This window comes from Harpia harpyja, chromosome 7 (assembly GCF_026419915.1).
Source record: "Harpia harpyja isolate bHarHar1 chromosome 7, bHarHar1 primary haplotype, whole genome shotgun sequence".
Classification (NCBI taxonomy): domain Eukaryota; kingdom Metazoa; phylum Chordata; class Aves; order Accipitriformes; family Accipitridae; genus Harpia; species Harpia harpyja.
Genome location: NC_068946.1, coordinates 25,986,298 through 26,009,632, shown reverse-complemented (window position 1 = coordinate 26,009,632; position 23,335 = coordinate 25,986,298). Strand labels below are relative to the sequence as shown.

Genomic DNA, 23,335 nt, shown 5'->3' with positions numbered 1-23,335 from the left:
AAACAAGCTGCCAGTGGGGGAAAAAACCCGAACGCGAGAGAAAGGTGCAGAGGATTCATGGCAAATAAAGCAATCGCTACATATATATTTAAATGTATTTAATTGTATGCATTATTCAAATGCCCTTCTGACTAGTTTAATAATTTAGAATCGATAGTTTTCCTAAAAACTTTATAAAATATTTACACTTAATAAAATATTAATCTATTAACAAGCCAGTTGTACTCTTATAGGAGCTTTACTAAAGTCCTGTAATTGCGCTGTCGCCACACGTCTCTGCTGTTAAGGAAAGGATCACTGACAAAATGTAAATTAAGATCTTCAGACGGTGGTGTTTATAAAATAGCTCATTAATGGGCTTGGATTGAATCTCTCCATCCATCCACATCATCAGATATAATAATAGTAACGAATCAGACAGGGAAGATCCTGGCTAAACCATTGGCATTTTTTTTTTTCCAGAAGTACTGAAGTCCTAAATCACCAATTCTTCTAACTTTCCGGCCATTGATCCGCGGGAATTCGTAGTTCAACATCAAAGGTAAGAACAAAACATTATTCAATTATTCGATAGCTGGTGGAAAAGGTTAAGTTCCATGTAAGAGCTGCGGCTGAGCTTTATCAGATTTGGGGGGGGGGGGAGGGGGGAGAAAAGTTAGATCGGGTTATTTAAAAAGAAAAACGAGAGTTCTCCAAACTTTGAGGCTCCTTTCTGGAAGGGACGGCAGGAGATCTGGCTGGCGGCAGCCGCTGCGCTCTCTCCTCCTCCACAGCCTGCGCGTTCCCGGCACCGGCGCTCGCTCCTCCGACAGCTCCCAGAGCCCCGGCCCTGGCGGCGGCCCCCGCGCCCCCGGCCTGCCGCTGTCCCCCGCATCTTTTGTGACTCCCCCAAACTTCAGCCGGCGATGGGACCCGGCTCCCACCCCCGTTCACGGCTTGCTGTCCCGGGGCAAGGCTGGCACCGCGTCCAGACTTCGGCGGCGGGTCCCACTGCCCCTTCCGAGGCGGGGAGAGACAAGAGTCCTTCGGCCGAGGCGGGGGAAGCCGCACTCGGCGCTGCTTTTCGGGTCCGGGCCGGGGGTCGGATGTGGAGCGAAGCGATTCTTTCTCTTACCCTGCCCGGGGATCCGCTGCTTCTCCCGGCACCGCTTCCAGGGGCGGCCCGGAGCCCACCGGGAGACCCGAGCGCTCGGCGGGCAGGCGGGCTGTCACTGCCGCTCGGAGGGAGGGAGGGGGGCAACGGGGCCAGCAGCGGCCGAGCTCCCGCGGGTGACCTACCCTTCCCCTCTTCCAAATCCCGGGGCAGCACCGGCGGGGCTCGCCGCACCGGGACGGCTGCGTGCAGGCTCGGGGCTACCGCTGCCGCCTACCCTACCTTCCCCGGGCGTTTACAGGGCGGACGGAAACCTGCTGCCAGGGCTGCCCGGTGGCGGTGGTGCTCCCGCCGCGTCCCGGTCCCGCCGTGACCGGGGCGGGGGGGGGGGTGGGGGTGGGGGGGTGTCTCCTCTCCCCCCCCCTCCGTAGCCCCCTCCTTTTTTTTGACCCTCCGGCGCCACCGTAAAAGGCAGAGCTCTTAAGGGGGCACGGCGGGGAGGGCGGCGCCCTGTAGGGAGCCAGCGGCGGACGGGCGGCGGGGGAGGAGGGGGGGGGCGGCGGGCACCTAAGGTGCCCGCCGCCCCCCCCCCTCCCCCGCCGCCCGTCCGCCGCCCGCCCCCCCGCGCCGGAGGGGATTTCCTCGGTCCACCTTAACGCCGGGCTCGTTCCGCCGCCGGGCGGGCGGGGAGGGCTGGGCGGCGCGGGGCCGCCGGCTCATTCCCCTGCGCCCCCCGGACCGGGCAGGGGGCGCTGCGAGCCCTCGGGGCGCGCCGGCGGGCATGGCCCGGCCGGGAGAAACGCCCGCTCCGCCGCCGGCCCCGGGGAGCGGCGCAAGTGCACCTTGCACCCCAGGGAGAGGTGACCGCCTGCCGGGCGACCGCCGGCCTCCCCGGGATCGGCGAGGGGCCCGATCCCACCCCGCTGCGACTTCCCCGGCGGAGCTTTCCCCTCCCCGCTGGCCGCGCTTCGCCAGCGCTGTCATGCCCTGCGCGGAGCTCCGCTATTAAATAATTTAGCGGTGGCAGCAGCGCTTCCCTGTCCGCTTGTCACCTCCTCCCAGCTCCCGCCATCAATTATTCAGGGCCAGCCCGGTAACTGCCTGGAGCCGGGCGCGGAGAGGAGGGCGACGGCGGGGCCCTACCTGGCGCCGGGCTGCCCGCCCGCTCTCGGCGCCCCGGAGGAAGCGCGACCGGCCCTCGGGGCGGCAGCCTCCGCCGCACCGCGAGAAGTTACTGCCGCCTCGCCCCGGCGGGAGGGTCCCCGCCGTCGCTCGGCTCCCCGGAGCGGGGGCGGGGGGCCGGGTGGCAGGAGGCGGCGAGACCGCACCGGCTGCGTCGGACCGACCCGGGCCCCTGGACTGGATGCTGGTGGCAGCTTTGCTCCTCCCTGGTCGGTCCGCTCTCCCCAACTCCGGCTTCCCTTCTGTCGTTCCCCCCGCTCTTCCCCTTCTTCTCGCGGCTCCTCCTCCTCTCCTTCCCCCTCGGCCCACCCTCAGCCCGACTGCCCCTGTCCTTGCCCCCTTCTGCCCTGGGTCTCTCCTGTCATCACCGCCTCGTCCTGCCGCGCTTCCCCTTCCCCACCCAACCCTCCCTCCGTACGGCACCGCGCTCGCTTTTCGTGTGCGAGCTGTAGTATTTATTTATTGGTGTTTAATTTCCTGCCAGGTGGGTCTCTGCCTCCCACCCCTGCACGCAGCGGGGCCGGCCGGGCTGGGGCTGGGGCTGCGCGGGGCGGGCCGGGCCGCGAGGAGGTGGGCTGCTGCGCGCCCGTCTGCGCCCGATCCCGAGACAGCACCGAGACTTGATTTTTGCGGGGGGGGGCGGGGAGGGGGAGGGGTGTCGGAGGCGAGGAGGGGTGGCGATGTTTGGGATGCACAGCCTTGGGACGGGAACGCCGCGCAGACAGGCAGGCAGACACACACACACACACACACACACGGGCGCGCACACACACCAAACCCGAAACCGAGGACAACCCCAAAAAGGACTCACTCTGCCTCGATGACTCAACGCAACTAATAACCGTTTCTCCGGTCTCTGTGGCGAGTCCCTCCTGCCGCTGCTGTCGCTGGCAGAGGAAGGAGCGATTGAAAGTGACACACCGGGGGCCGCCGCCGCCGCTTCCCCGCGCCGTCAGGCACCCGCCGCCGCCGCGGAGCCCGGGAGAGCGGCGCTCCCTCCTCTTCTCCTCCCCCCGTCTCCCCCGGTATTGATTTTCTCCGCTGAAGGTGTGAGAAGTCGTCTCCCTCTCCCTTCTCCTCTCCTCCGCGCCGCAGCCGGCGGCCCCGCGGCTCCCCGCCCCCTCGCCCCGACCTCCCCGCTCGGCACCGCTCCGCTCGCCACCCGGGACCCCCCGGGAAGGGGCTCCGGCCCCAGCCGTCCCGGCCCCGCCGCCTCGGCACCCCCGGAGGAGGGCAAGGAGGGGGCTGGGGGTGGGGGGAAGGAGTAGAAGGGGAGAAAGCGGCGTGAGAGGAGGAAACAAGAAAACTTTCCACCCTGGATTCTCTACTTCTGATCCATGGACAGAGCCCAACTCAGCCAACTTACAGACAGGCTATAAGCAGTAAGTACAGCGGCAGCTCCCGGGAGCCGCTCGCTAGAGGCTTCCTCGCCAGCAGCCGGCTACTCCGTGGCTGCACAGCTGGACCGCGCGGGGGGGAGAGGGGGCCGTGCCAGCGGGGCCGCCCGGACTGGCAGCCTCTTCCCCGCGGCCCCCGGGGGCGGGCCGGGGCTGAGGCCGGACCCGGGGCGCAGCATCTGGCTGCGGCGGGCGGGTGGGCTGCCCGCCGGCCTGCCCGGCGCGATGGGGACCGGGGCGCAGCGCTGCCCGCCCCCCCCCCGCGGCAGGTTGGGGTCGGGCGGCGGGACCCGCGTGTCCGTCGCGGCGGCCGGGCCGGGGCCGTCGGGGCCGAACCGCTCGCTTTCAGCGGCGGCGGGAGCGGGGCGGCATCGCGCCCGGCCGGCGCTCGCCCGGCTTCACGGGGCTGAGCCGCCCGGGGGACGCGCTGCGGGGGCCCGGTGCCGGGCGGCGGCGCGGGCCGGCGGCAGCTGAAGCGCCCCTTGTTTCTCTCGCCCTAGGTCCGTGCTCCTTCTACTGCGACCTGCCAGCGGGAGCCGCGTCTCCGAGCATGGAGCGGAGGAGTGAGAGCCCCTGCCTGCGGGACAGCCCCGACAGAGGCAGCGGCAGCCCCGATGTCAAAGGGCCCCCCCCGGGGAAGGTGGCCAGGCTGGAGCAGAACGGCAGCCCCATGGGCACCCGTGGGAGGCCCAACGGCGCTGTCACCAAGCCCGTGGGAGGTAACCGTGCGGCCGCGCTCACGGCGGCACCGCCGGCCCGGCCCGGCTCGGCTCGGCTCGGCTCGGCAGCCCCGCCGGCCGGGGCGCGCAGAGCGGCGTGCCCGGGCTGGCATTCGGCGGGCGGGTCGGCACCGTGCGCGGAGGTGGCGGCAGGTTCGCGTGGCAGCCGGCGGGCTGCTGCCCGCTCTCCTGCAAAGCGTTCAGCTGCTCCACACGGCTGCGGTGTTAGGGGTCCGGGGAAGGACTTCTGCCGAGGTCCGCGGCGTTAGAAGGCCGCCTTCCTAAAGAGGCCACCCCTAGGCCTGGGCTCTAGCTAGGCGGCTCGCAAAAGGGCAGGCCTAATCCTGCTGGAGGGTAACTGGGGGAGAGCTGGGCCCTGCTCTCGGCGCTTCCTGCATGCGAGCTGGCGGATCGCCGCCGGGGCAGCCCCCGGACAGCCCCCCTGCCCCGCCGGCGGCTCCCGGAGGGCATGGCAGCGGCCGGGGCGGCGGGCCTGGGCAGCGCCAACAAAAGAGGGCATCGCCCCCAGGTGAGGTACAGGCAGCCCGGCTGCTCTCAGGGATGCGGGTGACGCGAACTAGGTGTGTTACGCCCGCCGTCGTAGCTCTGAGAAAGGGGTCTCCGGGGTGGGAAGAAGGGCAGTGTCCGTGTTTGCATTTAGGGATTTTTTTTTTTTTCCCGTAAATAGCGTTTTGTAGCAGTTGTAAAAGAGGACAGGGCAAAACGCGTGCAAGGTTCAGCTCTTTCAGCAAAATCTTTGAGTGTTAGTTTTGCAGCTTTCCTGCAATTCTCTAGAATACTTTAACTTTCATACTTACTTTGCTCTCTAGTTGCTGGTCAATTTTGTGTTTAGAGCACGTTTAGGTGACACGCGTGGTTGCTTTTTTTTCCCCCGCTTTTCTTCCAAGCTGCCAAACTCTCCAGTCACTTCTCCTAAATGCCCTCTTTTTTTCATCCTAACTCTGATGCTGTCGCATTTAACACAGTGCAGCCTCGTGTTAGGAAAAATATATTTTAAAACCTTGAAATTAGCCAGATGCTGTGAGCAAAATAACGCAGGACAGGCCTCAAATAACTTTACCTTTTGTAAAGAAAATCTCTCTGTTTTAAAATGTGCAGAGTGGTAACACACAAATGTATTTGTTTATACACAAAGAGTTTGTGTAAATGACATTTCAAGAGATACTTTGATACGGTCGTCACATGACTCTCTATTACGTGAGGTTTATTTAGCGATTTTACCATTAGACGCTTGTTTTAGACCTCTCTGGCTCAATAGGCTTCCTAATTGCTGGAGTTTGCTAAGGGGCTGTAGATTTGTTTTATTTTAAAAACGTAGGATTCATTTGTATACCTAATGAAGGGTAAGAGATCTCACCAGTTTTTTATGTTTCTGGTATGACTATATGTCTGGTTTTTAAACCTCTTCTTCGTGTTCTTCTCATGTATGGAAAAAGAAGAAACAGCTTTGCGGTGAAAGGCTTGTAGTACTATTAGACTTACAAATTGGTGGAGAAATAATTTGTTGAATAATAGTAAAAATGAATTAGTTAATCATATAAAAAGTAATATATGTAGTTTTGGATGCCTTTCTCGAGACTGAGGCATTATAGCTGCTTGATTTTAAAGAGAATGTTAGCACTGGAACTAAAATCTTTTTCCTTGGGGCATTTATAGAAATACACTTTAAAGGAATGTTTTTAAAGGTTTTGCAATATATATGTTGCTTTCTAATTGCAGCTGTGTTAGCCAAGAGAAATTCACCGGCTTTTATAGTTATATCGGTGGTTCAGCTCGAATCTGGCCTGTTAAGTTATGGAAGATTTCTTCCACTTAAGACAAAGACTCTCATTTCTGAAAGCAAACTTTTAAGAGCTTACATTTTCATTCATTACTCTTTAGCTCATTTATAAAGTTGGTGCAGACTGGAGTGTAAAAGTGTGGGGGAATAGGAAATGCAGGAGTAATTTTTTTTTTTCTTAGCTGATGTTCTTTAAACAGTCTCAATCTCTTTGGTTTTAGGCTATTCATAATAAAGTTTATTCATTACTCCTTATTGATACTGAAAGCAAGAAGAAAATTATTCTTGTCTGAATACTTACCTAGGTTCTGTAATACTCAATACTAAATTAGTTAAGGCAGATTTTTTTAATAAGATAATGGTGCTGTTTAAAATTGATTTAATTTTTTTTTTTTTTCTCCTGGAAATGCTTTCAAGATAAATCAACATAGCTAATTTCCAGATATTTTTTCCTCTGCTCTTTTTCAAGTTTAATCTTTAAGAACCTGTGTGACTAAGTGATCTTTTTCTGACAGCAGATTGCACCGTTTTGGGTATTTCTGGAAGTCTGTATCTTTGCAGTGATTGCTGTGGTGTTAGTAATTTTTTCACTTGAGTTGTGAAATGCAGCTGTAGATGTTCGCGGAAAGGCTTACTTTTAATATACTGGCAAATTAGTATAAAACTTCTCTTCTAATAAATATTAATAAAGCCTCTTTTAGTATTGTTGCTAGTGTTTGATAAAAAGGAAACTATTGGAAGTTGTATTGAAATGACATCTAAGGCTTTAGTTTTCAGTCTTTAAGTTTATTCTTATTTTTCAAGCTTTAAAAAGTGCTAATATTTATTGAATGTGAACTTCATTTGGGAAGAAAGATTGAAATATGTTACTGGAAACTAGAGACCATTTTAGGTTGTGTTTTTTTTTTTAATTCTATAAAATGTATCTAAAGGTTTTGAAAGCAAAGACAGATGCTAGCAATTCTTTTTTTTTTTGTCTCATTTTGGGCCTTAGATATGTAAATGCTGAAATTCTTTCCTACTTGTCAAGTGTTTTTTTGGTGTAATAATATCTGTTTCTGAACTTAATCCCTGAGAACAGAGCAATAAGCTCTTAACTAACTGGTGCTATGATGAAACTGATGACCTTTGGTAACAAGTTTTATAGTCGTAGTGTTTGCTACAATTATTTTTCCAGTGACTTCCCTGAGAAATAGAGAAATATTATAGTGCTGTAGGTGTTTTTAGCTTTCTCTCTAGATTTATGAGTGAAAAAGTGGTTTAAAATAAGCTTTCGTAGTGCAGACAGAAATTCAGTTGTTCTCATGAGAAATTTTGCCTTATGACTCTCGTGGTTTTTTTTTTATTCCTAACCTGAATGTACTTAATTCAAAGGGCCATTACAGCAGCTATAATAAACTAGTGAAGGTCACTAAAAAGATAAACGGGGTCTTAAAGGTTGTGTTTAATAGGGGATTTACAAGTTTTGGTACTGTTTACGATGTTGTTAGCGTCAGTCCAATGTGTTAGAGTCCAGTTTTGGTTTGCCTGACTAACCCAGTGCTTTCTAAAATGTTTCAGCAGTTATCTAACCGGTCTGTTTTAAAACCTCTATGTAATAAATCACGAGTGCTCAGATGTTCAGGAGAGGCAGGTTTCATAAAGGTCCCTGGGAAAAAAAGGCTAATATCACTTTAAAAAACATATGAAGCCTGGGAGAGAGTTTAGAGCAAGCAAGAGCACTATGGTGTTGACAGCTTTATATCCCTGTTGGGTAACATTCACTTACTAGAATTGGCGTCTTCTCTCAGTTAGTAATTCACTCCATAAGGATTAAAAAAAAAAAAGGGATGATTAATGGCTAGGAAACTTATATTTACAAAATTGTTGATTGCAATTCATGAACCTGTTTGTGTACGAATGGATGTGCATATATATATATATTTATATATGCATTGATTTTGAAGAGCGTAGAAAATAAGCATCAAAAGCCTCTGAATGCAACTTAAAATGCCAGTATGTAGAATGAGCTGTTTGGAAGTTAGGTTTTGCTGAAATAGAAATGTAGAACTAAAATATAGCTGAGGGAACACGTTCAAATTTGGAGCAGGAAATGATTGCAAAATGTTTGCTGGTTAGATTAGTTTGACGCAGTCTGATAGTAATACATTCTTATTCATTTAACAGTTAAAATGTGTGATTTAATTTACAGAATATTAATGGAGGGGAAAAGTTTCAGACAATTCAAAGTAAATTGTATGATCGGGATGTTAATCAGTAGCTGTGGTTACTGTGCTCATACAAAGTCGGATGTACCAGAAATGTGGATGCAGTGACTCTTCGGAATGCTGCAGCTAATTGCTGTAAGCCCCGTAAAGTTCTGATGTATCATGGTCTTGTCTGCTTAGGTGTAGTTAGAAATCTGTTCTAATAGATCTCTGGGGCGACAGAAATGCCGACTGAGGATGGTTGAAGAGCTGTTTGTCAAAATCCCTTCTAAATATTTCTGCAAAAATGTTGTAGGGTTTGTGCTACCTTTTATATCTTTTACACGGATTTAAAGTACTTTACTGGAGAGAAGATCCACTTCTGTGCAGATGGAAGAGTACAGCTTGATCAGATTTGCTCCTCTGTTCTAAGCAGTTAGTTAACATTAAGCTCTAAATGGCATCCTGAATGGCGTAAGGAAGCATGTTTTTGCTTGTCCTTATGAATTGAGTAAAGTGAAAGGTTAAGTTTTAGATAGTCTTCCTGCCTAGATCCTAGATGAAGAATATCTTCCTGCTGCCTGAAAGAAGTGTGTAGCTATTTGAAAGAGTTGAATGCATTGAGATACAGAAGCATGAAAGCCGCAAATCCTTGTTAGTTCAGAAACGAGCAATATGTGAATGTATTTTGTATTTTATCTGTTGCAGAATTGTTGGAAAATGTTGCCTCGTACTTTGATATAATTAAGTGGGGATTATGAGGAAATGTAAATTCTGGGATTTTATGCATTTTTGATACATAATGGGGAAGAGACCTCTAAACAGAAAGAGTAAGAAAAGCAAGACAGTGATTTCTTTTTCATGACCAATGGTTAAAAATGAGTTTCGGGTCTTTTTGCTGATTTTCACCCTCCACTCCTCTTTTTCAATCAGATTATGTCATGTAGATAGAATAAACAGAGCAGTCACTCCTGAAGGGTCATGCAGTGTATCAGCTGTATTTTTGCTGAGGTAGAAAAATAGTATCTCTTTATGTGTTTTCAGTAGTTGGTCTGTTATTAAAATAAAGACACAGTTGGTTAAAATATATGTGCAATTGAACATACGCATTAAACAGAATATAGGGTATCCACCCACTCAGTGACCTAGGCATAATTTGATGTTTAGAGTTATTTTGGAACTCTAAGTTGCATCTGCAGAAAGCCACCGACATTGTTGAATTCAAGATTTAAGATTAGCTGTAGTAAGATTTTTATTTTTCCCTGCAATAGTTCCTAAGTGTTTTGAGTCATCTCCCCGCCCCATACCCATTGCCACGTTAGTTAACTGGATGCTGTTATTCTCATCATGAACCAAAGGAAAGAAAAAGAAACCAACATCTTTGAAAAAGTGAACGTTAATTCTGCCCCCCTGCCCCCCTTTATAAATTGGGTCCTGCCTTTTCTTAGTTTCACTGGGATAGAATAGAGTATATTTACTGTCAGTTATTTATAGGGCGATTGTTTGAAAACTTCTGTTAAGGTGAGTCTGTCAGTGACTCCCCAGAATTGTTTTTATGCCTGAAGAAGGTGGCAAAATCACAATAAAAACTATAAAGGTGCCAGTGAGGAAATGTATTTTCAAGAAATTAAATAGCAACTTATTTCTCACCCAGAATTTAGTTGAAAGATTCGGACATTGAAGGAAGAAAAACAGTATTAAACTTTTTTATTATGAATAAACACTTAAAGGTGAGGTTTAACAATTCCTAAATACTTAATTTTGGGGAGTTTTTATTTAAATTATTTTACTGTACTGGATATTTTGTCTAGATTTAATAGTAGAAAAAAACTGGCTTAATGTAATTGTAATCAAGTCGTCATTTCAACAGACAGCTATGTCATATTTAAGATTTCTGGTTTGTAGCACAGACTTTCAGATGGTATCAGTTATTTTAAAATACCTTTAAAAGTATTTGTGTTTAATACTCTTCAGGGAGATGCTAGTCTGAATATTTATTTTTGCAGTTACTTTCTATTATTGCTGTTTTCCTTAAAGCTGTCTGTGTGGAATGGGGAGGAGAAGGCCACAACGGTGATTTGGAGCTTAAGTAAAATACTTGGACCAGTAAGATTTTTGTCACTGCCGTTGACACAGAAGATGGTAATACAATATGGCATCTATGATGTTGTAAAATGAAGACAGTTTTACTGCAGTCTTGTATTTATATTCGCCAAACAGCTGCGTGACCTGTTTAGGAAAATTCTTATTTTTGTGATTGAGCAGTCCCCAACCTGCTTTTAAATGTTATTTTTAAACTTTTCAAAATAACTGAAAATCTGTAAAACTTAGGAGGATTTTATTTCGAATCCCAAATTGCAAGGCATAGATAAGTTAGGCCTTTAATTACCATCCCTCATAATTTTGTTAAATTAGTAACTACTGCTGTGTTTTAGGATTAAAGGCTCAGTTTTTCAAGGTATAAAGTATTACCAAGTCCCTTTGAATTGATATGATGGGGGTTTGTTCAAGATTACCTGTGCCTGACTCAGACTCTGTAACTACTGAACAAGCGTGCTCTCCTTTTGAAGCTCAAAGTGGTTTTGAAACCAGCCCACTGTGTTGAATGAGGAACCGATGCCCTTTCTAGCTTTGAAAAAATTGTCTTGTGGTAATTGGTTCCTACTGTATGAAATGTCCTGGGTCAGATGCATTGGTCCCCACAATGACATGTGTCACTAATGCAGATGTAAGAAATAGTCACAGCAGACAAAAGGCAGCTGAGTATTTGATGGCTTTTGAGAAATGTTTTCTAGCCTCTAGCCACTAAATTTTTTTTTACTAAAAAAAATTGCCCTCCAACAAGCTTTGTACTTGTTGCAGAATGCTCATCAGTGATGTCTCTGCTCAGGGGTTACATACAAATGAGTTTACATTGATTAGTGGTACGAAGACAGAAAATACACTTTGCCATTTAATTTGGGGGGAATTGTTAGCCCATCTAGATGAGGTTCTTGTGGCCATTCGCAAGTGTTGACCGCTTTAGTGTGTGGTATGTTCTCAGCCGGCAAGTCATGTCCACATTGTCGCAGTTCTGTAGTTGGGAATTATTTCTTTTTTTTTCCAGAGTTCCTGCACCTTATACAAAAGCACGTACTGCAGCTGTTGTGTGTACTTTGTCCACGTCTTCGGTTGCATTGATACAAATATTAGTAAGGGAAAAGTATTTCATTTCGTATTTCCAATTTTATTTCCTTTATTTTAGAGAACTTTAAAAAAACCCATGAACTAGTATTTTAAGATGTTTTTTCTTTTTAAATACCTGTACTAGCTCTGCTGGTATCCCCTGAATATTTACAAATATACCAAGATGTCAGCATTTGTCTATTAGCAATTTAAGGCTGCTGACATTGTGAAACCCTTATAAACAATGTTTGCAAGTTGTTGGGTTGGTTTTTTGGGGGGTTTTGGGGGTTTTTTTGGTTTTTTTAGTGTAATTCATACTCTGATTTTTAAAGACGTGAACATTGGTGTTGCTAGTATGTGAGGATTTATGTAAAACCTCCTTCCAGGAGGCACTTCTAATTGGAATAAGGCTACACAAATAATTTACAGGATGCTTAAAAAATGAAGTGTGAGCTCTGCATTGCTAGTGTCATAAGCTGCATGCTAGGGCAGAGATCTCGTGTCTGAACTCAAGATATATTTTAAATTTCCTGGCAAATGCTGAATGATTATTGATGTTACATGCAGCGATGTTAGGAAAAAGAGAAGATTGTCATTAGTTGTAGAAGCTGTATGAAAGGAAGAACTTGAAGAAAAGAGGCGGGTAGCTCTAGATATGAGTTTAAGCATATGACTTGTTTTCTAAATAGAAAATTACCTGGCTAATAATAAAAATTGTCAGTCATTTTGCTCTAACTGATGTCCTTGTATCAGATGGGCATGCAATATTAAACAGTCTGAGCCCACCTGTACCTTGTTAGTAGCAATGTCATCAAGGTAGAAAAGCTCAGAAAAAGATTAATAAAAATAACCTGTCAGACTATATTTTATATGAAGCTGTAGCATCTCTTGAGAGAACCATACGCCCACTGCATTTTCGGAGTGCAGTAGAAATGTCTCCCACTTAAATATGCTCCCTCCCTATTTGTTCCCCAAAGACACACGCTGAGATGAAAGGACACTCTATTGACAGCAGATCTTTTCAAAAGTACTAAATCTGGAAGAAATGTCATGCAGGGAGTTTCTTGTATCAAAACCCATTATTTGTATCCCTTCATACAGCCACAAGGTTACTTTCTCTCTCTCTCAGATATTCTATTCTATTTGTATAATGTTGAGAAGCGGCTGGGTTAGTCTGTCTTTACTCGTGTGTCACCGATGCTTCATTCTCTAGAAGTTGCTGACTTTGTCTGCATTTGGACGGAAACTTCAGATAAGTGAGGAAACTCACATAGAAGTATTTACCATCCTGGTAATCTAAACTCAGAGAGAGTGTTTTGTCATAAGTTTAGCTGACAGGCATATATTGGAAATGAAGCATGTCATTTTCAAAACTATAACCAGACTATTTTTTGAGAGTAATATAAATTCATATTTTGGTTTATATGCATTTACATTATTTATATATTAAAATTAGATGTGCACAATTTCCAGCCTCATTATTTTGAATGGTTATTAAGAAATGTAGTTATGAATTATGAGTTATACAATACTTTGGAGTAAAAGGTGATTTTCATAATGTCTTTTCCCAACTTACAAATAACTTTTTTGCCATAATACAAACATGCTAGCAGAGCAACATGATAGATGTCTCTTTAAGTATCGTAGTAAAAGAAAATGACTTGTATTCTGAGGCTGTGGATAGTTTATGTTGTTTTGGACCCATTTCCCAAGCAGTGATCGAAAACAGATTACAATAACAATTATACAGTCAGAAGATGCAATATCCATTTCTGTTTTAATTGAGTGAAAGAATAATAAAAACATCATTAAGAAAAATGAGGTGGACCTGTCATACACTCTACCAATTTTTAGACTTAGAGAAAATGCAGAGTAACAGAAGTGTGGGCTTTTTTTTTTTATTTTTCCTTTTTTTTTTGAGTAGAGTTTGTTGCTCGAGCTGGAAGTCTGGATAGTAGACTTCATATGGGCTCCTGTGAGCAAGTATGGAGTAAGTAGGCGTACTGCTTGACAGTAAAGCTCAAGTTAGGCATTATCTGAGTGTCTGGGTTTGGCATAATAATGAATGTAATGTTTCTGTCATTGGTTTGAGCCTTCCTGATTATATTAATATGATCACGGTGTCATACTGACCTGCAAAATAGATGAGCGCAGAGAATGCCATGGACAGGCAGAAAGTAGTAAAAAAGACTACTTTCTCCTTCAAAGTAAAAATCTGTGTTTCTCTGCTTTTTTCCATTTTTTTCGCCTCTCCAAATCTGTGGACCTGTATTTCAATAAGAGTACTTGGTCTCTTAAGCCATCACCACCTGGGACTGACTCTTCTGTGACCCTTTAGCTACCACACCATCTCAGTCTTCCGATTACAACCCTGTAGACAGAAAGGCCCCGTGCTGGGCAGCACTGCAGCTGTGTTCCTCTTGAAAAGGGACCTAAATGTAGCTGAAGGCCTGAGGCTGAGGGAACCTGTCTCTCCATTTTCTTTGAAGCTGAGTCCTAGAGCTGTAAGCAGAAGTGTCCTTTCTGCTGTACCATACGTGGAAGGAGAGATCCTCTCTACGGTAGTCTTGGCTGTAGTCATATACCATACAGCTTTATAAATCAACATTTGGAATGGCATCCGAAAGTGAACCAGGAGCCAGTTCAGCCTTTGGAGAGCAGATGTAATCCGCTTTCTTTGGCTAACACCTCTCAGCAAGCACATGCATTTGCACTAGCAGAAGTATCTGATTCTCCGGTGTAGCTCTGTGTACATAATGTTGTAGCAATTCAGCCTGTTGAGCCCCAAAAGCATGGATTGCTGACTCTTAATAAGTGAATCCACACACAGTAGGCCAGCCTGTAGGTAGGTCCTTTCCACTCTCTCCCCAAACTATCGTTAACTGGCTGAACAAAGTAAGTGTACTGTGCATACCGGAGAAAGTGGATGTACCTGTTAACTCTTGTTCCTCGACCTCATGACTTGTTTGATGAAGATGTAGTAGTTATTAAAAACTGTTAATGTGACCTGCTGCCTGATAAAAGTAAATGGTCCTAAAAGAATAACGTTCAAATGGATAGTTGTCAAATGTGCGATCTCGTCTTCGTGAAAATGTGGAGTGCTTCCCCCGCAGCTCTTGATCTTCTGTCCTTGAAAAAGAAGGAATATGAGAGAATGCCACTCAGAAGTTGCTCTCTGCAGCGGCGTGGGGTGTGGAAGATTGGAGTTGTAAGTAAAGGCCAAGCCCCAGATGCCAGTTCCTGACCCATAATGGGCCATGGGCGCAGGCTGTCTGAAGACTCTCCGCATATTGACTCGTGAAAAGGGAGACGGGGGAAGCTGGCTGCCTTCTAGAGGACGAGGTGACAGAGCGGCTCCTACTCTTTCTTGGCTGTGGTTCTCTCCTCCATTCATTTTCCCCCTGAAGATCTGTTGAAGGTTTCTGTGGTCTCCTTATACCGGAAGAACACCGTGTAGTAATGATGTTGCCAGAGCAGTAGCTGAACCCTTGCTGAAAGCGTAGCAGGATGAAGGCCTCCATCAGTAACCACTGAGTTTGATGACATTTATTCTGAGACACTGTTTAATATGGCTTGTCCTATTGCGTGCGTACTTGTAACTTTTGCCCATAACCAGTTCTGCCATATGTGTTGATATCGTCAGTTAGAGATGAGGTTTTCTAATGCTGCCAGTATCTAAAAGACGTGAGGGAAAAGACTCAATGACTACAATGCTTAGAGATCCATCCAGCTTGTCTTACAACTGGAGCCTGCACTTGGGCTTGAAGACACAGTTGTAGGTGCAGTAGTTACAATAGATTCTCTGTCAGGTGTTTATCTGGTGACGTGAAGGAGGGGTGATACAATTTCTTCTTCTTCTTGCCGGGGGGTGGTTCACAGAGGAATGGACATGAAGGAGAACGGAGCTTGCTGGTGGGTCCCAGTGGAGATCCCAAAACAGGCCTGAGTGTGGTACGCAGCTCTTCTCCAGAAATAAAACCTCAAACCAGCTATGAAAACTTTCCTGTTGCATTCCAGGGGACTTATCCCAGTACCAGGAGACTAGTTAATAGAACCTTCATTAAAATGCTTTTGCTAGAAGATGTTTTTTTGCTTTAAAAATTACATAATACGGTGGCATCTGCTAGCACCACCGAAGTTAAGGGCTTATTAGTGGTTCCAGTTTTCAGGGTTTAAAAATGTTGGTCATTAAAATTAATTCTGGGTGGAACTTGGCATAGAGAGTCTTAGCCCCTTAGGCGAATTTTGTTACGTAGTTGAGAGAAAAACAACAGAACGCAGTCCCCCAAACCAAAACCCCCTCCCGAACCCTAAACTTGTTTTTAAGTTACAGAAACCAAAGCCTAAAACTTATAGGAAATTAATGGCTTAAGATGATTTTTTTAAAAAACGCCGGTTGAATTTAAAAGTGTTTCCTTCACTGGTTTTGAGTGAAATGAGTATATTTTCCATTAGTTCATATTATAAAGTACTGCTGTGGGGTATTTTTTCTTCTTTTTTAATGGGGAAACAAGTTGAAACAACTGAGCTGTTTTATTTAGGAAAAATGTAGCTATAGTGTCTTCACCTTTGCCTTTCGATGTGAATGGTTGGACTCAATGATCTTAAGGGTCTTTTCCAACCTAAATGATTCTCTGATTCTATTCCATGAATTGGAAAGCTGCGTGTGGTTCTGGCTTGCAGGCATGGCGCTGGTACTGCCACAGGCGTTCCGGCACGTCTTGGGGGGCTGACTGGCGGGCAGGGGAAGCCGAGCTTTCCACTAGAACAACAGGGGCGGCTGTTTGTGCCACCTTCTGACCCAGGCTCCCTTAAAACTGTATTTTGAGGTCTGGGTTATCATCACTCTCGCTTTTCACTCATTTAGGTGGCGAGCTGGAAGTGCTCTATTTTCCTGTTTAATTGCTTCTGCCTCCTGGCTGCCGTGCACTAACTGGGTGGCACGAAGCCCCAGTGGCTGCTCCCTTTCTTGCCCTTTGAACCCAACCAGTGTGACAGATTCAAAGTTTGGGTCGAGTTAGTGCAACTAGTTTAGCAAAGGGGGTTAGCTACCAGAAGCAGCTGATGTACTTTGACTAACAAAAGGCCTCGTCTCCTGTGAGTAACGCTTCTGTCCCAGACACCCAGCAGGAGAGGCTGCACTAGAGGTACATACTTCGTATCCCTCTCTATTTCTCATTTCTTGTTTGTCTCAGCACATGCTCTGAATATGGCTTTTCTTTTATACTGTTTTTTGAGAAACTCAAGTATTATCAAATCAAGTTACGAGTTCCCTAATATGTTTCTGTGGTGGGATAGTGGCCTGGAATATTTCGTGTTAAACAGTAAATCTGTTATTTCAGCTAGGAGAAGGATTCTTTGGGTAGTTAAGCTGTCAGAAGCAAGGGACATCTGCAGAGACATTAGTGACTTCTTTATAAGATTTCCTGAGATCTGGGATAGTTGTGATGGTTGGGAGACTGAAGCCACAGAAAGGACTGGAAGCTGAAGGAGGATGTAAATAATATCTTGTGGTTTGCATTCACCATTGGCTAAAATATAATATGTAGAAATGCATTTCCTGCCTACAGATTTACTGAATATGTAAAGCCAGAAAAAATAACTGAGGAGGAAGAGAAAGATACTGTCCTTAGTTTTACTCCCTCTGGCCCTCCTAAGAAAAACTCTACAATGTAATGTTATTTAACATGATTTTGTTTCTTTGGCAAATGTTGCATTAAAATCATCTGTGGACTGAGCTCTTCTTTACCAAATTGCATCCTGGAACAAATTATTTGCAATGGGCTTATAAACCCATGAAGAGTAGGAGTTTAACAACATCGCATTACTGGTTATATGCAAAATCAGATATCTCACGTTTTGTCTACAACACATTGGAGAGCAGAGGATTAGCAGAAAGCAAGGTCTTTGTTTTTAAACAAAACCTTTTGCTGTAATGAGGTACTTGATGCTTTTGTTTTGCATAGGATTGTACGTTGCAAAGATCCTGATACGGTCTCCTGTATTTGACATAAAGATTTCCCGCTGGCCGCCTGTCAGTGTGCACACACAGCTTTCTTCACGTGGTTCCGAGTGGTTAGTGACAAACAACTGCAAAGTCATTCCTCTAGCCCCCATTAAAAAAGATTTACAGTGGAAGAATTCTCAGCCTCATAATGAGACTCTTGTAAGCTGGTGCTTGATACGTAAAAGGCTGAAACACAGTCCATTTACTCAAACCAAGCATTTATTGTAAGTAAGTTAAATGCCAACAGCTTATATTCTGTCCAATTTAATTATATTTATAATTTATGGGGTAGCTTGAAAGTGAGCCTTAATGGACATGACTAACCCTTGCTGAAATGTGTGAGCTCTGTCTCTTCCACCTCATCACTGAATTGCACAGGCGTGGGCTGAACCTGGGATCTGCTTCAAGCCTGATCCTTCTTGAGTGTGAGTAGTCATGTACGTGTGGCCCTGTGGAAATGGTACAGTTGTGCCTGTTCAGCATGTCATTGCGTATCCTGTATCTGCAGCCTTCCACTGGACTCTGCAAGATTTTCTGGGGAAGATCTCACAGCACCACCAGCTACAGCTAGGCTGTGATTTAAATAAAAGTGGTGTTGAGATCAGCACAAAGAACTGTTTTTTCAGATACTATTTGGTGTCCTTCCTCTTAGAAAAAAACATTTTGGAATGCAGTTGATCTTTTCTCATTACGCATTTATCTTCTCTCGTTATATGTGATTTTAAAGGTCTTTTCCAGCTGAAATGATTCTATGATTCTATGTTTGTTCAGCTAGTTGAGTCTTGAATAGAAACCTCCTGATTATTAGCATAAGCACTAAGTTCTCATTTCTGATCACTTCAGGATTTGCAGGTTACACCGTTTTGAAGAAGGTGGGATGCCGAAGCTTTCAAGCTTCACTTTTTTTTTTCTTTCTTTTTTTTTTCTTGGTGGTGGTGTTAAGTTTTTCAGAATAGAAATTAGGGATTTATGTTGCACTAGGATGTAGGATGGCCATCTTTGGTGCAGAAATTCAGGTATTTCTGAATAACTGAAAGCTGTCAAACTTAATTGGTTTCTGCCTTTTTAATTAGAGCTGCAGGATATGAGGAGAACTGGCAAACCTCTCCTGTGCCGCATGGATGCTGATTTCTGCCTCTTAAAACAGTTTTCTCAATTTAGGTTCATTTTTCAAATTTGTTTAAAAGAAAGGGAAAGAGTTAAATACCAAATCAGTATATGTAAGATCAGCTCTATTGCAGCACTAAGAGGAATAAATAAATGGACTGCTTTCCCTTCACTGCCTTTGCTGGATAAAGGGCTCTCACTTAAGGAAAAAACGGAAGCAGATTAGGTTTAGGAAATGTTTTTAGTTTGATTGCTTCCTGTGGTTATTGCCAGTTGGGGAAGCATGCTTTATTGTTAAATATATGGAATCTTTGTCTAGATAATTTCCTCAAGACGACCCATGCGTTGCTAATTGAGCTTCCTAGTCTCTGTCGCAGGGTAAGGGTCTCATCTTAGAAGTCCAGCTGAAGTTGCTCGTAATTCAGTGTTTTGAGGTGTGCATGGGAATAAACATTTGTGGATTCCGCTGTTACCTCGATTTCTTTTTTTTTTTTTTTTTTCTTTTCTCTGTATTGGAAAGACTAGCTTAGAGAATGACCCACGTTACAGTCTCCGCTAGGGAAAATGTTTTCTGCATACAGTAATGAAGAGTTTTCAGTAGTTATGAATTTTCTGAACTCCTAACCGTAGAAACTTGCTTTGTGTTTGAGGGAGATTACTCTGCGTGTGTGTCTGTGTTCTGTTTAAAAAAACCAAAACCAACCAACAAACAAAACCTAAAAACCCAAAGCACAACAGCAACAACAAAAACTTTATTTTCCACTTTCTTCATTTGATAAAAATCTCTCCACTGTAAAATGATTTCCTTTGGGTTTGACACCACCATTTGATCTCAGTTTTTAATAATTTTGGTGGGTTTCACTCCCAGAAGGAAACATGCTTGTGTTGTGAAGTATTCCCACTAGAAATCTGGGAAGTCTTAAAACCTCATGTTACTCAGGGCTAAGAACTGGCTTCTTTATTAATTCCCTGCTATACAACTGCTGTACAGTAAATCTTTCCATAACACCATGCTGTTGAAATTAATCAAGCTGATGTTTGGAAATTGTTCAAATTAGATTAAATTAAATAACACCTAGACAGGGCTCAAAACTTGTGCTGATGGAAACAGATTTTAATCTAAAAAGACACAAATTTTATTGGTGCCTCTTCTTATTGGTTCATCTTCATATTATACTTATTAGGACACGCTAGCACTGCTCCCTGTTTAATGGCTGGAGAGGTGTGTGGCTGAAATAGTTTAATGTCCTCCTCATCTTTCTGTATCCTTTTCTTTTTTGCTTTAAGTGCCAAGCCTATGATGGTTATGTGGGAGTGGACAATGCATAGAAGTTCTGTGCTGATAGTATCACGTTTATTACTTGCTTTAAAGAACGCACTGGACAAAGCATCATTTGCAAATGAACAAAAGAAATAGTGCAGGATTTATTAATATCTGCTCTGTCTTGTCCTTCTATTTGGTCATTAGAAATTTACAGGTTTTACTTGCAAATCTTACAATTCTAGAGTTTTCACTTCTAGAGTTTTCACTCTAGAGTCTAGAGTTTTCACTTCCTGAATGAAATACCCGTTTCTCTTTCCTTCATTTTTAAGAATGGGTTGCTCCCTGGTGAAATAAAACTATAGATTGAAATGGGCAAGGAGGAGAAAATGTGCATTTGAACACGGGTCTCTGATGCAAATTTAATTTCTTCTTAATTTCCCTGCCCCTTAGAAGAGTCTTCGCAAAAAATGCAGCTATGTTTACAAAGTCTTCTCTGTACATTGCAGCTTATCTGTGAAAGCAACAGTGGAGCTTAAATCCCATCTCTGATTTGTTTCAAAAATATATGTTATACAAAGGTAACGGCCACTGATAACCATTCTGTTCTTCTGGGTAATAGTGGGAACAGTTTTACCCTGTTCTCTTCCATGGATTAGAAGGAATTCTTGCTGTGTATGGATGTCCTTACAAAAGCCTTTATGTAGATCTTGTTTTATGCTCCCCTAGCATTTCATGCAGATGCTATCTATATGGGGTCAGAGCTCTGTGAGAAGCACGAAATTGCTGCTTGTAAGTCAGTTAAGTGAATTAACATCAAGGAGAAAAAGTCTTTTGTATAATTTGTGATCGCTCTTAATGTTTTGTGTGCGTTCCAGCATTGTGTTCATCCTTTAAGAAAACAACCTGTTTCCTTTTTAGCCCTCAGATTACCCCTTGTTTTCTCCGTGTGTGAAAATCAGTGCTGTATGTCATCTACCATCAGCTGTACAGCATCATTCACTGCAGCATCTCTCTAAAGGTGGGAGACCGAATGCATGGAAGTTCAGTGCAGAAGGGACCTAAGCCTTTTTTGTGCGTATGCATGGGAGAGGGAGGATGACAGTAGTACTGGCTGATCAGGCATTAGGGAAAGAGCTGAAGAGTTTCAGGGTTTATGAGTAAGGCTGGCTTGCGTTGCTGTAGCACTGCGTGCGAGACTTCGTTGTGGTTGCTTGGTCTCCTGCTCTCTGAGTATCGCTGTAAGTTCTTCAACTGGAATGACAATGAGCAGTGACTAACTTGCATTGCTCTTCTGTAAGGGCCCTGTAGTGAGCTGGAGGTGTAATATATGCATCTAGGAGCAAGACATGGTGTATATCTGTGGGTAAAGAGCCTGCTGACTTTTGGCTGCAGATACTTTTTCTTCTGATTCCAACGTACTGGAAGTATGTTAATTTATCTTCAGATAACATCAGGAAACAGAAGTTTGAGGCAATAAATCCATTGGAGACATTATAGCTTAACTCTCCAATGTGAAATAGAGGGCAAAGCAGATGGAACTTCCTTGGAGTGAGATTTACTTGGAAATAAGTTGGATTACTGTTGTTTTTTTAGTAAAATAGGATTGGTATTAAGATTCCAGATGCTATAGCGAGAGGCATGAGGATGGGCTAGCAATGGCAGATGTGGTAACCTGCCCTTTGCTCTCTGTTTCGTAGGTACTAATAGCCGCTTATCGTCAGTTACCTGGGTCACTGAGTTCAGAGATATTTTTGCAAAAGCTGTTTCTGTAGCAGGGTCCCTGCAAGCATGGGCAGCAGGAAGGGGCAGGAAAGTCATCATGGGCAAGAGTCCTGTGGGTCTTTTTTGCCATCCATAAAGTGATGTCATGTACGACATCAGTTCTAGCATTTGAGATCCTGTTTGTACTGAGACAGTAAACGAGTATGGAGAATAGGTGCAACTTCTGTGCTGAAAAGGTGGAAAGACTGTTGTGTGACAAGGAAAGCATCCAGCAGGAGGATAAAACACGCTGTGGCATCCCTCTCACCAGTTTGCATTCACCTACTTTTTCTGTCTTGCCAAAATGCAAGTTACACAACTGATACCACAGCCTCAGCATTTGGCCAAGTATCTTAATCTTTTGTTAAGACATTAATAGACATTAATAGCCCCATCAAAAGTGCTGTGATAGACTGTATGTTCGACAGGAGGGGAGGTTTGTTGCTTACAGAGGTTAAATTTCTTTTTAACTAGTTAAAGGATTTATGGACAAATCGAATCCAATTTTTAACCTTTGATAGGAATAGAAATTTTGTCATTAATTTCAGAGGAACAGGATCAGCCTTGCACTGCCGTTTCAGGAAAGCACCTAGAGATTTTTTTTCCCTGAGATTTTTTTATTTTTAACACTGCATGTTAGAATTTGGGTGTTTGAACTTGCAAAATGCATCAGTTTAACCCAGAATCAAGCAGTGAAGAGGGAGCAGCATCAATGTGATGCCGTAACCTACTTACACAGTACTTCAGGATGTGTTTTAAAACGAAGAACTAAAACACATCAACTGGATGTTGTGGCTTGTAGCTGCTGCTGCTGGCCTGCAGTTAGAATGTCAGACTGTGAGCTGCTCCATGCCAGATAGGTTACTAAGTGAGAATTGTGTATCTAAAATATATTTTAAAGTAAATCTAGTCTCTGCAAATTCAAGACAAGGAGGATTTAAGTCCTTCAGCAGTTGTTACTGGTATGACTGTATCTATTTCAGGGCAGGGTGACTCCTCTAAAGGGGTGTGTAACTGTTGGTTTGTAGATACTGAAGCTACTGATAGTAGAAGATCTTGAAGGTATTTAACTGACTTTGTACAGAAGGAGAACAGAAATGTGGCTTTCTCCTCTTTTTCCCTTAAAGAAGTGCCTGGTCCAGGAATACAGTGATTTGTGTCTGGCCTTTCATAAATATACTCAGTTATTTTTCATAGTTGTTATCTACTGGAAATGGTTATATTGCATTCTGAAGAACAGGAGTTAGAGGTGAACATTCTGGCAGTATTACGAGCCTTAGATAGCACATTTAAAGAACTGCTGTAGGCTGAGATTTGTCTCTGCCCCAGTATTTCCTAGTTTATCTAGGGGCTAACAAATTTTATGTAGCCAATTAATAAGTTTCTGTGACTGGAGGCAGTGGTTTTTCCTTTGCCACCCCTGACTACAGCCTGGCCTGTAGCAGGCGATGGAAATGACCGTGCAGTTCTGTAGGTTTTCCATCTGTTCCATCTTCCCTCTGTGCATGCACTTCGAGTACTGTAGGGCTGTCTCCTGCAAATTGGCTTCTTTCTCTACTGTCTGTAGTATTGAATCCCTTTAAGTTCATGCCCCACAATTTATTGCCATAGATGACTTGATCCTGTAACCACAAAAGTAAATTTACAATAAAG

At 44.8% G+C, this 23,335-nt stretch overlaps 1 protein-coding gene across 2 annotated transcripts in view; it reads left to right on the top strand.

Moving 5' to 3' along the window:
* The first annotated feature begins 293 nt into the window (after positions 1-293).
* SATB2 (SATB homeobox 2) overlaps positions 294-23,335 on the top strand; it is a 137,880-nt gene continuing 114,838 nt past the window's right edge. Inside the window, exons 1-2 of one of the 2 annotated variants that reach the window (XM_052793306.1) lie at positions 294-541; positions 4,173-4,391. In XM_052793306.1, coding sequence (XP_052649266.1) covers positions 4,223-4,391 — 169 coding nt within the window. In that variant the 5' untranslated portion in view covers positions 294-541; positions 4,173-4,222. Of the gene's footprint in view, positions 542-2,982; positions 3,658-4,172; positions 4,392-23,335 lie in introns of those variants that run through there. The other variant, XM_052793305.1, reaches the window with a different exon arrangement.